The 14,351-nt window shown below is 41.7% G+C and overlaps 1 protein-coding gene and 1 long non-coding RNA gene across 2 annotated transcripts; both read left to right on the plus strand.

The window, feature by feature from the left end:
- Positions 1-604: 604 nt before the first annotated feature.
- On the plus strand, positions 605-3,410 carry LOC127012820 (cytochrome c). The gene is made up of 3 exons (XM_050891202.1): positions 605-686; positions 1,776-1,952; positions 2,122-3,410. The coding sequence occupies exons 2-3, from the start codon at positions 1,784-1,786 to the stop codon at positions 2,268-2,270; spliced, it is 318 nt and encodes a 105-aa protein (XP_050747159.1). The 5' UTR covers positions 605-686; positions 1,776-1,783; the 3' UTR covers positions 2,271-3,410.
- Positions 3,411-7,245: 3,835 nt separating this feature from the next.
- Positions 7,246-9,648, plus strand: LOC127013304 (uncharacterized). Its single transcript, XR_007766064.1, has 3 exons — positions 7,246-7,558; positions 8,427-8,524; positions 9,344-9,648. It is a non-coding gene; the product is annotated as an uncharacterized LOC127013304 (long non-coding RNA).
- Positions 9,649-14,351: the final 4,703 nt, after the last annotated feature.

Below are 14,351 nucleotides of genomic sequence, written 5' to 3' on the forward strand. Positions count from 1 at the left end.
ACGTACGGGGGGGGTGGAGGGGTGGGGCGGGGCAGCACCTTCCTCAGCTTCACCTCACGAGAAGCTCCGGCCGCCTCACGGCTCCGTTCCTCGCCTCTGGAAGGTGCCAGAAAGCCCCGGCGCCACGAGCCGCCACAGCGCCGGAGGGGTGGGGGAGGGGGAGGTGGCGGTGGCTCCCGGCTGCGTCACGGCCCAGGCCCCGCCCACCGCGCCGCCACGCGGCCGCCCGAACCGCCCGCTGAGGTCGCAGCCCGCTCAGGGCGCCGCGCGACCCTTGCTTCGCCTTCCGCCGTGCGCATGCGCTCGGAACCCACCGCCCCCCGCTCCCGCGCGCCCCGTCCTTCTTTACGTACCAGAGTTACGTCTGACGCCCTTCCGCAGGGAGAGGGAGGGGGAGGAAGCCCGGGGCCCGCCTGTCGCAACCTACCCCGCTAGCCTCCAGCGCCGTGACGTTCACCTTGGCGGACAGACGCCGTAACCAATCAGAGGTCTACGGACCGGCACTTGATTGGTTGTCACGTCGGGAAGGGTGGGCCGAGTGCCGGCGTAGCTTGGTTGCGGCAACACCGGCTTACATAGGGCGGAGTACGGCGTGTCCTTGGGCTCAGACGCCGGACGGTGCGGGAGTTACCGGGGTTGTGGTCACCGCCGTGGGCGCAGCGTCAGCGGGGCGGCCGGCCAGGCAGGTGCGGGCAGCAGCCGGCGGGGCAGCCGCGCGCGCGGTCTGGCCCTGCGCCCGACTCGGGCTGGGCCTGGCGCCGTGGCCCGGCGGGACCGTTAGTCCACAGGGGGGGTCGGTGAGGCAGCCGGGCGGGAGGGGGTGAGGGACGGGGCGGTGAGGTCGGCCGGGAGGCGCTGCCGGTAGTCCTGAGAACGTGTTTCCCGTCTCCGCGGGCCGGGGCCGGGGAGCCCGGGGCCGCGGCCTAAGGAGGTAGCCGGGGTGCGGCGAAGGTCACCGCGGGGCCTAGCGGCGCCACCTCCGGCGGCTGGGGGGCGGAGGGGGGCCCGGGCTCTGGCGGTGGCCGCTGGAGGTCGGGTGTGGCGCGGCCTGGCCCGCGCGCCCTTGCGGGGTGAGAGCGCCAGCCGCCGCTCTGCGGTCGTGCCACGGTCGCGCCGCTTGCCTGGAGGGTCCCCCCGCGCCGGGAGCCTGCTCCCCGCCTCAAGGTCAGCCTCCGCGGAGGGAGAGCTGGAGCCGCGAGGTGCGGTTGCCCTTGGGTGCTCTCGGCACACCGCGTGCAAATAGCGTTGCTGCGGGCGGGTGCTCGGGAGGCATCCCGGCTCGTGGCAAGAGGGGAGCGGGCCAGCTTGGTGCCTGCCGCCCTGGGCTCCTTCCAAGGTGGTGGTTGGTAGTGCTGGTGCGCTTTTCCAGCTGAAAAGGAAAAACATGCAAACCGTCCTGTCCGTTTATACAAGATGATTGATGACTAGGAAGCTTTCCTATTATAGATATACAAGCTATATATGCCAGTTGCGTTCAATTTACTCTTCAAAAATTATCTCCATACTGTTTAAAAGCGGTGGGGCAATTACTTTGGCTGAGGGGAGGTTTTTCCTGCTCGTGTTTATCACTTCGATACCTTTTATGTGGTCTAATGACTCTATGCTAGTCTTCAAACCCAGGAGCTGTAGCTTGTGGATAGAAAGTGTGTTGGAGAATTACTAGACGGATGGGCCATATATATGGTTTTGTAAACCGACAGGATGCTTTTAAAGTTTCTGTTGAATAGGTGACCTTGAAATTGCGACACTGACCTCTGTGTGTGTTCTTGGTCTAGTACTGAAAATGGGAGATATTGAAAAGGGCAAGAAGATCTTTGTCCAGAAATGTTCCCAGTGCCATACAGTTGAAAAGGGAGGCAAGCACAAGACCGGACCCAACCTGAATGGCCTATTTGGACGCAAGACTGGACAAGCTGAGGGCTTCTCTTACACGGATGCTAATAAGAATAAAGGTGAACTTAAAGCTGCTCTTCTGAGTTACTAGGGACAAAAATATTCAGTTCTCAGTGATAGTTCTAGAACTACTGAAGTCTGGCCAAAAGTAAGATAATATGGAGGACCAGAATGTAAATGTGTTTGTTATTTTAAAGTCACTAACTATCCTTTTTTTCTTCTATTTAGGTATCATCTGGGGTGAGGATACTCTGATGGAGTATTTGGAAAATCCAAAGAAGTATATCCCAGGAACAAAGATGATTTTTGCGGGTATTAAGAAGAAGTCTGAGAGAGCAGACTTAATAGCATACCTCAAAGATGCCACATCAAAGTAAAAGTTATCTGCTGCCTTATTTATTTCACAAAGGAGATGGCAATGGAAATGTCTGTGATGAGATTGGTTTTTAAACTTTCTATTTTTACATGTACTGTGTCTAACCTTAAAATCAGTTTCACCCATCAGATAACGTTGCTCATGGTGGGTCACCCAAGTACACGCTTGTTTGGCAGCCATTAACTTAATGGAAACTATGTAATAGGGTTGATTTAAATGGCTATAATGTTCAGTCATTCTTGATCATAGAATTAAAAAAAATTAAATAAACATTTCCTGCCTCTTCATTGTTTTAAAAAAAAGCCCTATAAATCAAATGAGTAATTGTCAACAGCATAATAGCTTTGACAGCCCAATTCTTCCGGATTAAAAAGCAGGGTGGTTTTTGGCATCTTCTGCAATACATCTTCTGTTACATTACTTTAAAGATTTTTTAAAAAAAACCCCAAAGCAACAAAGGCTAAAAAAAAAAAAAACCCAAGATAATATTTTTCTAAATTTAATCAGTGCTAGGTGTTGTGGTATATATTAATCTGTCTAAAGCTTGCAATAAGGATGCATTTCATCTGACTTAAGTACGATTTGTGAAATGGCAGTTGTGCCAAGCCACTTTTCTTTTATCTAGGGGAAGCATGTTACCTAATTTATCCAGACTTTGACAGCTGCATGCACCAGTAGAGTATAACTCCCCTTCAGAAACATCTTCAGTTTTTTAAATGTTATTGAAATCCTCTGTTCAGTAAATCTTCCGAAAACAGCCATTCTTAGTGTAATGAAGAGAACAGAACAACATCGTGTTCTGGAAATACAAGTGCTAAAGACCAAGCTGAGAGTTATTAAATCTTCTTAATTCAGTAGAAGCATTCACCTAAAATCTACTGTTACAGGCAATTTCAGATGAAGGGGTACAGGAATGAATGTGCTGGTAGACTAAAAGGAAACAGTCTTCCTCTGTGCCTGGGTGCAGCTGATGTCATTACTTCTGAAGGTTCTGTTTCGCACGGTGTAAAGTGGTATTTTTAATGTTTTAACTGCATTTTTTCATACTAAGTGAATTGTTCAGATGAATGTATTTACTGTGTACCAACAGTAAGGCATAATTCAGAGCAATCAATACTGTAAATTAAAAAAATTAAAAGTCTTGTTTGCTGTATGTGTCTGAAATTAAGTGAAAAACAGTGGGAATGTAGAGAAGTTGGGCGTCCAGCTTTACATCATTAGGAAACAAGGAAAAGCTCAGCATGAAAAAAAGTAAATGTTAATGGAGTTGATCTGAGAAGTACTTACAAGTGTGGCAAAGTGAGAAAGTATTTTGGACTAGAACTAGCAAAGCTAAGCTCTTCCGCCAGTGTTCTCTTTAACAGCACTTTTGCTGCATTTCCTGAGTGAGACGGGAGAAAACTCAAAGTAGCTTGGAAGCTGTAGCTGTGCTGTAGGATTGGCTGAGTTTGAATTATGTCAAGTAGAATGGTGTGCTTAAAGACTGAGTTGCAAAGGCCTGTTACTCAGAATTAAAGAGTGAAAAGAATTAAGATTACTAAAAAGTTGTGTCAGTGGTTGCTGCTGTATGTTTTGTGACTTTTTCAAACTAAATGTGCAAGCAGCATTTCCTGTAAATGAAAAGGCAGATTTAACCAACAGCAGCTTCTTTACTAAAAGCTTGTTAAGAGATACCTTCAAGTTGTAGTAATGACTGTTCTGATTTTCAGAAGTGATGTTCATCATAGCACCTTTATGGCTATGCAGAACTTAGCTTTCACTGTGCTAAAACTCTGATAGAGTAGTCGTAAATACAGAATGTAACCTTACCCAGCTCTGCAGTCTTCTGAAATGATTACAGTGGATTGCATGGAGAGAGTTGTGACACTTTCTGTTCTGTCTGTGCCTTTACGAGATGACAAAAAACTTTGTCGTCTCCTAGCTGCTCTTCCTCCCTAGTTGAGCTGGAGAAGAAACAGACTGTAGAGAAGAGGGGTTTGCAGTGAAGTGGCATTTAATTCTGCACAGGCAACAATTCACAAAAAGTTACCCAGCATCAGAAAAACTCCTTCAGGAGAAAGCGGAGTGATCCTTTGTCCAAAGTAAGTAGGGGACACAATTTAGCTTGGCTTGTTCTATCCATGTACCTCAGAGACCTTGATACAAAGACAAGTGCACCTTATACCACTGAAGATGGAGGAAATTGAACTTTTTAATTCTAGACTGGGGATGCACCCTTGTTTACATTTTAGGGCAAAGACCCTTCTGACCTTTAAAATTTAATCTTTATATATGCAGCGTTAGACAGCAACAGCTTGTAAGATTTGTTGTAGTAGATAACTAGCAGCCATTTACCATTGGACAAATGCAGTACTGTAGTATTTCTACTAGTGGATCAGCAAAGTAAGAGTATTGAAATGGAAGAAGGTTAGATCATCACTTGCTGAGGTAAGTGTTAATGCAAGTGCCTGGGTGGGTTTTTTGGAGGGTGGGAGGGAGGTGTCTGGATTGGTTGAGGAATCAAGCTTTAGTTCTTTGATTTCTGTATAGAGTAGGAAGAGTGGGTTTGCCTTTGTTTTATGAAGTAGCAAGTTTAGTGTTTTTCTTTCTGATAGTGATATCAGTCTAGATGTGGTATTTCAGTAGTTCCTTTACAGTTCCAAATTAGGGAATCAAGGCACCATTGCCAAACATTGCACTGTCCCATAAAAATGGTTCTTGGCTATGAGTTTACAGATTTGATGGGGCATACCTTTAAAACTGATCTTGTAATATTTTCACATGTAGTTATGCAAATGCATGAAGATTGTCAATGTCAATAATGACTGGGAAAAAGGTAAAATTCAAAAGTACACTTTTTCACAGTATGACTTTTCAAAACCAAAATTAAACAGGTAGGATACTTTTAAAATTATAGAAGTTGTTATTTATGCATCCCAGTGAAATTTAGTGATACAGAATCTCTTTTTTATTTAGTCTTAACAATTCAAGTGTAATCACTCTACAAACAGCTAAATTTGGGAAAGTTCCACTTGTAGCCATCCATGCAATTGTAGATAATTGCTTCAGTTAAAGATCTGTTCATTTTAATAGATTTTTACTCTTACTCTTGTGGGGGATTATGTAATACCTTTTTTGGTTTAAAATACGGTATCAGTGATCCAAAACGTGATACATTGTACTTCTCTTACGGGGGAGAAGAGAAATTAAACAGCTAATAGTTAAGAACTATTAGATATTCTAGTCCCCATATATATCAAAGGCCATTAAAGTGCACACATTTACCTCAGTAGTAAGCCTCGTCATTTGTCTTTATCTAAAACACACCCTAAAAACTTGGAAAGGGTATGAAATCCTGTCCCTTTCCAGCACTGTAATGGCTGAGTCAGGACTCCAGGTAGTTGTTGCCATCTGCTCATGATTCAGAGCTTGCATGTAAGTGCTTGCATGTTTTTTTTTTCCAGGATCATTCTTTTGATCTGAAATACAGAAAATATGATGGTCACCTTTTGAATAATTAGTTTCTGGTTAGAGGTCTCACGGGAGGTAAGAGACGTGGATGACATGTTTGCTTCTGTGACAGGATACAGATTCACATCCCCAAATTTCCAGGAGGCTGCATTAACCACCAAACTGAATGTGTGTGCTGGGAAGAAGATGCTCTATACCTCTGTTGGAGCTGTCATTATGCAAAAGGAGAGCCAGAAGGAAAATGAGCAAAGGAGGAGCTAACTATAGCATAATGTTCAAAACACATACCTTGGAGCAGGGGAGAAGGTGTGTTCTTTCCAGGTTGTTTATGCATTTAATTTTAAACAGTCTTGGATAAAAATAAACCTGGCAGTGGAGATCAGAAGTCATTACTCTGCTGGTTTTACATCTCATTAACGCTGTTCACTGCAGCTTGCTCAGGCAATGTGAGCGCCTGCCTTGTTCCTTGCAGAATCACCCACTTTCCAGATGCATCTTCCCCTTCCTCATTCTCCATGTGTTTAAAGATATTTTTGAATGTACGACTGTGCTGTCCCCGTTTTACCGCACTGCCACTCTTTTGGTCATAAGCACTCAAAAGCTGTTGATGGAAACATTGAGTAGTGTTCTCATCCTTACCATAATCTGCAGAAATTCGCTGCTGATGTCCCCATTTAGTCATGACTGTCTGGTGACAATTTCTTTTTAAGATGTCTGATGGTTCTTAATCTATGCGACATAATTTTTAATAAAGCTAACTAAAGCAGGTAAGATTTTTACGTGGCTTTTACCTGCAATATATCTCAGGATTTTTTTACTGTGAGCTGCAGCATGATGATGTGGGCATTCCCTGATGTGTGGTGCTCCCAGACAAGTAGGAAAAATGCACCACATACACTGAATTTTAAAAATATCATTGGTGTCACCTACATGCACCCTCAAGAACCTGGTGCTCTCACCCAGGTTTCATTGCAGGAATGTACCTATGCTGACTGTAAGCAGCCTTTCCCTGAAAGCATTTGTAGCATTTCTCCTTCTACTGCTGATTCATTGTTCGGAGAACAGAGAGGAATGGAAAGCAGGTTTCTACATCTCTTACCATGTTTCTTATGGACCTTGTCATTTTATTTCCAATTATTCTGTCAGTTTACCTGCTATTCATATTAGATTTGGAGTTCTTCCCAGTGCTATTTCTAAAGGAAAGGTACCACATTTTCAACTCCACAGAATTTTGCTATAGTGACTGATTTTAATTCTGATTCTCATGTACAAATTGTCATTGGTTAGCTGACCCATCTCGTCTTTCTCTTCTTCATTTTACCTGTTACTGTTACAATTTATACTTCTTTTGTATTGGTTGAACTGCAGGCAGCTTCTTGCACTTCATTATTCAAATGTACTCTTTCATTTACACATCTCTTAACTCTGTAGTGGACTGTTTTTTTGAAGTTTCCAGGTAATGACTTTACTTGCAAGGCCTTTTTCATTGTCTTTTTCATTGTTTAAAATCTTTTTTTTTTTTTTTTAATTCACTGGAAAGGATTCTTTTTTTTTAACTATCCTTCACACAATGTCTTTGTATTATTTTGTATGCACCACTGTCTTGGACCCAGATATTCTTATGTATTGAACAAGGATTGTGTCCTTCACAGGGATACCTGAGAAATAGTCTTTTCTTGTAAGCCTCAAACACGTGCTTCCAAAAAGCAATCATGGTGAGTGCTGAGAAAACTTCTGTAACTGGCACCATTTGATCCGTTTATTGTTTACACCAAATGAACAGGAGGGGGAGCCAACGTACTAAAAAGCTGCAGAAGAAATCGTAACACGCACTTGAAGGTAATTTTGAACAAACCTCGGACAGTTTGAAAGATGAAGTTCATTTGTACAAAAAGCAGTTTTACTGCAAGTGCTCAGCAAAAAGCGCTGGAGGTGATTAGTGCAGCTGAATGCATTGATGTCTGCAATACGTTTAGGGTCTTCTGAATTCTTAAACTGATCCATATTTCATCAGGCTAGCTCAAGTTTGAAACAGCCTGTATTAAATTTCAACCTATTCAAATTGTAAAAGATTCAGTTAGAAAGCAAGATGTTTCTTTCTGACTACTCAAAGAATCTTAATCAAAAGTGGCAATCTCTAATGCATACTCTGGCTTTGTTCCTACTGTGGAGCTCACATTGATATCATCAGTTGAAGTATTATGCTTGAAATGGATATATAGATTGTAATGTAGTTTCTCCACTAGCAGTTAGGTAGGAACATGACGACCTTCGTTAGTAAAAATGCACTTTAATTCTGTTTTTAATACTGTTTTATGGATGGTATTTAATGATAGACTCAAATTACTCTGAAAACCATGATAAGTTTTGTAATGCAAGTATAACTAAATACTAGCATTGTTACTATTTAAGGTCCTAGGAAAACTAACACTTGTAACATTGAGTCAGAATTTTACTTAGCTGGGATATTTCTCATGGGGATATCAATGTTAATTTAACTATCAGTATAGATTTTCTGGCACATGCCCAAACATGAAGCCTTTGCAACGCTTCAAAAGACTATGTTGCCTTTCTTCATATCAGTCCATGGTCTATGTGTATGTTGGAAGTTAAGCTTGTTTTCAGTGCCTAACTCTATCAGCAGCAGTGTGATCAGACATTAAAAATTTAGCTCATATGAGTGTTTGTTGTCACTCTGAATTCTCAGAAAGATGACATCTCTCTCTACACCACCATGCAATGACACATCAGAAACAACTCGCCACAGAAAGAAGCAATCCAAAGGGACAGCTTTGCAGTTGAAAGGTATTTCCACATCAGAAAATCTATCAAGAACATAGAGGAGTCTTCTACAAATGAAAGTCACAGGATAGAAATCAAGATGACACAAATTAAATGAAATGAGGTTAGTGCAGGGTGAAATATTACATGTTCTCATTACATGTTCAGCAGTTACAAAGACTGCGCCTGTGCTTTAACCTATTGAGTAGATGCCAGGTATTACAGTATGAAAGGAAAAGCAGTGGAAACCCAGAAGCAATAAAAAACAAACTTGCCTACCTTCAGCTGAAGGTTTGGCAACTCTGTGTGTGTTCAGTGAATATCCCTTTGGTTGGATGCCTTTAATTTTGCTTCAGCTCTGTGAAGTCATCCAATTCAGGCTACCTGGCTCCAGCAGTCTGTACTTCGCTTCCACTGATTTTAGTGATATATATTCCACATTAGCAAATCAGCCAGCTGAGAAATAGTGTGATGTTTACTCAGTGCACATATCAAATGGTGTTTTGCAGGGCTGTAAGCTCTGATCCTTCTCTAACACTAGAGCCTAATGTCTCCACTTATGCAACATGCTTGAGTTACACTGCAGTTGATAGCATAGCTTTAAATTTTGCTCCAGCTTCAGATCTTACCTGAAAGTACAGGTCAGTAATCTTCAGTAGCTACGGTGAACATAATATAGATAAAAGGGCAACAAGAAGGGCTCTAGCACAGGAGAGAGTAGTCATACAGTAGAGTCAGCATGAAAAACAGCCTTTGTCCCATAGCCAGAATATATAAAAAGCATTGATGGGGAGCATGGCCTAAATTACATTTACATTGCAGATTATTTTTCTTTAATTTAAGGATGCTAGTTCTCTGAGCTGCTCTGTGCCAATCCAGAACTCAGCTGAAAGTCAAGTCATCGAGAAAGTCATCAACAAGTGAAGATAAAAAGACCCAAAGCCCAGTGAATCCACGTCTACTACAGTGCCATCTGTCTGGCTCTTTAACCGTCTGGCTCTTTAACACCAGTTTTCAGTTTCTAGATAGTGCAGCCTGATGCTCTGGCTGATCAGGTTAGCCAAATTTATGGTTTCCTCTAAGAAAATGGTTTCCAATAACCTTTTTTCATTATTTCAAGATTTTAATAAAACTATTCCTTTGATAAAGCAGTTGGTTTTATTTTTCTCATATCAATCAAATCAGCGCTGTTTATAGCACTGATGTTGTCACCAGGAAAGCAGGAGAGGGAAAAGTCACAGCGAAGGCTTCTCCCGCTGCCTGCAGTGAGCTGGGATAGTCCCCTCCAAGGGTTTCACATCATGGCCCAGAGACAGCACCATCATGAGTTGTGCACCCACGACAGTTTGGTGCCTGGCAGCTGGGGTGTTTTTGCTATTGGCTCTGGGAAGCCTTTCCTGGTCCCCTTTTTGTGATCTAATCACATCAAGTCTCTGCCCACTCCTACTGTGGTTAAAAAAGGGGATGGAGGAAGAGACAGAAACTGTTACCAGTTTGTGCACTGTGATGTAGGGGTTCAGTCTGCGAGATTTTCCAGTTTGGGCTGGTGCGCTGAGAGATGTTTTGCCACCCAGAGTTATCTTTAATCTTGATCTTCCCACTGCCCTTTACCGTTAACGTCTCTGCTACCCCTCACCTCCCCTCACTGCAGCTCCTTTTCCTGCGTGGCTGCAGCAGTAACCTCCACCAGGTCTTGGGCACGTTTGACTTCTTCAAAAAGGGGGACAGTCTCCACTGATCTTCCAGGTGGGTGTGATTTTCTTTCTACTGTGTTACAATTTCCAAACATCCTTTCTTTCTAACCTTAGAGTTACAGATTTTGGTTCTTACTTTAAAGAGTAGCACAGGATGCTCTCTGGAACAGTGATTTCTTAGCTAGTCTTTTGACTTCTCCAGGTCTTTCTTGGGCAATCCAATCACCCTTGTTTGTTTTACCGAAAGAGTTGGGGTCTTCATTTTCTGTAAGATCCTCTAAGTTTGGGGGGGTGGGTTTTTCTGGGTTGTTCTTTTGTTTGCTGTTGGTTTGTTTGTTGCTTTGTTTGTTTGTTTTGCAAGAACTAATAGATTTTAATTTAGAGAGTTTCTGAATGGCCCAGCCAGTCCCTTCCTCATGAGAGAATATAATAATATTATCACAAGGGCTTTGCTTTTTTTCCTATTTCCCTGACTGCTTGAAGGTGACTCCAAGGGACTTCAAATATTGGGTAATTATTGGGTAAGAATTTCTTATTACTTCATCTGCAGAAGTTCACTTTATTGGTGTACATCATATACTCACTTTCTCTTAATTTATAAACCTAATGTAATTTGAGAGCTTGTAACTTCACTGAAAAGAGTAGTAAATATCAAATGTACATTTTATAACAGCACTCAACATCAAGAGGTGTCAAAGGCAGTTTTCTTAACTTTCAGTAGCACAGGTGCATCGGTCTAAACAAAAGCTTTATACTAGCACAACGAGAATCTTTAACTTGGGAGTCTCATATTAGAACAAGAAAATATTAATGAAATTCTGAAATGTTTGACCCTCTGGTGACCCATCCTGCTTTCTTTGCTGTCTTCAGCTATTACAGCTACATGTCTCCAGAGAATCAAATACATGGCTATAGTGATTGCTAAAACATTCAGCTAGCAGATGCTTGTTTTAAGCTATTTTTAAGGGAGTTCCTGCATGAACACAATAGCTTGTTCATTTTTCTTTTTTTTTTTTTTTTTAACTGAGGCCCTTGTCTCTCTCACACACACCTGGCAGATGGAAGAGGAAAGAGAGGGGCTAGTGAACTCTGACTGCTGTATAGAGCTCTTTTCCATAGCTGTGGATGTACCCTGTATAGGTGGGACTTTCTCTTTTTCCTGTGACTTGTTCATGGGTACCGTTTCTTTCCAGCCACAGAGGGGGAGACCTTCTCCCTTTTGTAAAGCCACCTTTTGAAGGAAGACCTGTTATTTTGTTGCCTAAGCCCATCTTTTCCAGTAAATGTGTATTTCAGTAGGTGGAACCAGCCTGAGTTTGTACACTCTTGTGCCTGTCTCTGAAACTGCAAGTTTTAAGTGGTGCAGGGGGTTTACTTGATGAACAAAAGCGGAGTTTTCACTACTCTCAGGAGTGATATCCACTTACAGTTGTAAAATTAAATGTTTCGAACTCTCTAACTGTGAGCAAATATGCATTTGTGTAAAATTTGCAAGTAGGTGGAATTTTTCTGTCTTGCCAAGCTTTGTAGCAGTTACATAGTGCTACAAGCAATTTGTAAGTATTGAATAGACTTTGGTGAGTTCAAAAATGCTAGGGTTTTTCTTTTATGCTTTAATGGATATATGAGACTGTGAATCTGCCAATACGTGTTTAATCACAGAAAATGCAAGTGCCAGTAAGTCCACGCAATGTGTACAAAGCATGCCAGAGGTGTAAGTTTAACTGTTTATTTCTTGTCAGTCTCAGGAAATTCAAGGTCTTAAAAAATTACAGGTGTCAACTAGAAATTAATGTGGCTGTATGTCTCACACATGTCTGCCTAAAGTTTAGCTGCTACACCCAAACTTCATTGGAGAGGATTTACTCTCCATATTGGCCTTGGGTTTAGTTCCCTGTCACCATAACCAAAATGAGAAACCTCTTCTGGGTGTTGTATTGGCTGGGAAAGTTGGGTGTAGACCACTATATTAAAGCATCTCAATAGGGGCTTGCAAGGCTGGTGTATATATGTATCAGGCCTGAAGGTTTGGGCTTTTGTTTTTCAGCTTTGATTGTTTCTTGCTGATATGTCCTTTCCTGGATTATTTCTCTTTAGCTTCAAAGCTTGCCTCAGAAAAGCTCAGAGGCCAATATTTGTATTCTTTGTTTGAATTCCATTTTATGGAAGACGTCAGAGAGGCAGTCCAGTACTTCAAAAGAAGTGAATGTTTTGCTGGTGTTGCCTTGAATCCTTTATAGCAAGAAAAGCTAATTTAATGACTGAAGCAACAACTTTGGTTAAAAAGACATCCTATACCTGGAATCCCAGATTTATGTCCTAGAGGGATCGACTCTTCATCCTTCATTTATCTAGCATTAGTCTATTCGGAAAGAGCTTGTCTACAGTGAATGGATGATGAACTTCCCCCCATAGCTCCTCTAAAAAAGGTGTGGTTTCTCTATTCTCTCTGAATGAAGTCTTGTCTTGGTATTGCTCTGCTGTTTGTTCATTAATTACTATCCTAAATATATATATGTTCTATATTGTCTCGCTCCTTCACAGTGTATGCACAGATAACTAGAGGTTAGAAGTCTGCACCATATAAGTTACTACAACAATAATTACAGACTCAGTGCACTGAGTGATTTTATTTTTTTAAGTAATGGTCCCTAGCAGTTCAGAACTGATAAACAGGATGTTGGATAAAGATATCTAGCCCAGAACAATGTTTTCAGCAATCCTGTTTTTGCAGCTTCTTTCCTACTATTCATACGCATTTTCCCAATCTGTGTCTGAAGCTCAGGAGAAAAATAATCAGCTTTTGTGGGATTTAGACATTACAGTGCTTCTCTATTTCTAAGCACTCAAGTAATAAAGGCTTTGGTAATCATCTCCAGCATACAGTATTACTATCTTTGCAAAGCTGTCATTGCTGTTAAGTTTAATGGCTACTCTACAACTTAGAAGCAGCTATGAAAATCAAAAAGGATGGCACCACAACTATAGACTGAAATCCAGAAAGCTGTGGTTCTTGCTCCAAGAAAAATATTGAATGCATTAGCAGAACATGACTTCATTAACAGCATTAAAAGTTATCATTTACGGGAAGGCAAGCTCTACTTTGGCACATATTTCAGTGAATGACAACAACTTTTTGAATATTTCAACTAACATGCATTGACAGCTAGTTTAGGGCAGCAGGTCTAAAAGCATTTAAGATTACAGCAGTGCTCTTTAGAATAATATGAAGAATTGTTATTGCCCTCATTTTTGTCATTTTAAAAAGACATTTTGTAGGATGTTTAGTGTGTACTAATGTTCATATATAATTAAAACCACAGGCATGTCTCCTAGCTTATTATGTTGCCCAGTATCTTTCTAAAAATATTGTCTTTTATACTTTTCTGTTTTCTTCATAGTAGAAAAAGAAACGTATTCTAAATTTTGCTCCTTCATGGCTTTTATAGTTTTGCTTAGGGTTGACTCAGTTTTGGGACTGGGGGGTTGGATAGCTTCCTTCTGCTTCTCCTCCATCCTCACCTCTATACACGAAACCTACATAATTCTCATCAGTCCTTTCTGCAGCCCTGGCTGGATTTGTTGATGATCTCTTATTTCTATCTAGCCAGCAGTGAGTCCTCTCCCAGGCTGCTGTCACTGCTACTGCCACGCTGAGATTTAGCTTTTGTGACATTATCCATTCTGGGAACAGCAGGACAGATTTCTTGGATTTCTGCAAGCCACCTATCTGAATAAGAATATACTACTCTGCAGCTCAAAGACTGCTATTGTTTCCTGAGCTAGCAAAACAATATTGATAATATTTCTTAGCTGTTTTGACAATCTATCTTTTTTCTCTTCAGTCTCATGATTGTTACATGAATAGCTGCTATAATTTTGATTTAGGACAGCATCATTCAATGTTTCAGAAAAGCAAGATCAATTTCAATTAGGCTTTTCCAATTATCTTTTACTTACAGGAAAAAAATCAAAGTGGGTAGGAATGCTATTGTGTCTCTGGGGATTTCTTGTTTACAATTGTAAGGCTTGATTCTCTTCTGTTTTACAGTGATACAAATGAAGCATAAATGTGAGGCACAATGTAAACGTAGACTGGTGTAAAAGCAGGAGGGAGAGAGGAAAGAATTTGGGCCTAAGATGGGCAAAATGGAGAG

The sequence above is a fragment of the Gymnogyps californianus genome, chromosome 2, assembly GCF_018139145.2.
Source record: "Gymnogyps californianus isolate 813 chromosome 2, ASM1813914v2, whole genome shotgun sequence".
NCBI lineage: Eukaryota > Metazoa > Chordata > Aves > Accipitriformes > Cathartidae > Gymnogyps > Gymnogyps californianus.

What these genes read in the sequence shown, in the direction of transcription:
- LOC127012820 (XM_050891202.1), top strand. Translation starts at nt 1,784, where the DNA reads ATGGGAGATATTGAAAAGGGCAAGAAGATCTTTGTCCAGAAATGTTCC. An exon ending in GGATGCTAATAAGAATAAAG is followed by an intron (nt 1,953 to 2,121) that starts GTGAACTTAAAG and finishes TCTTCTATTTAG; the next exon opens with GTATCATCTGGGGTGAGGAT.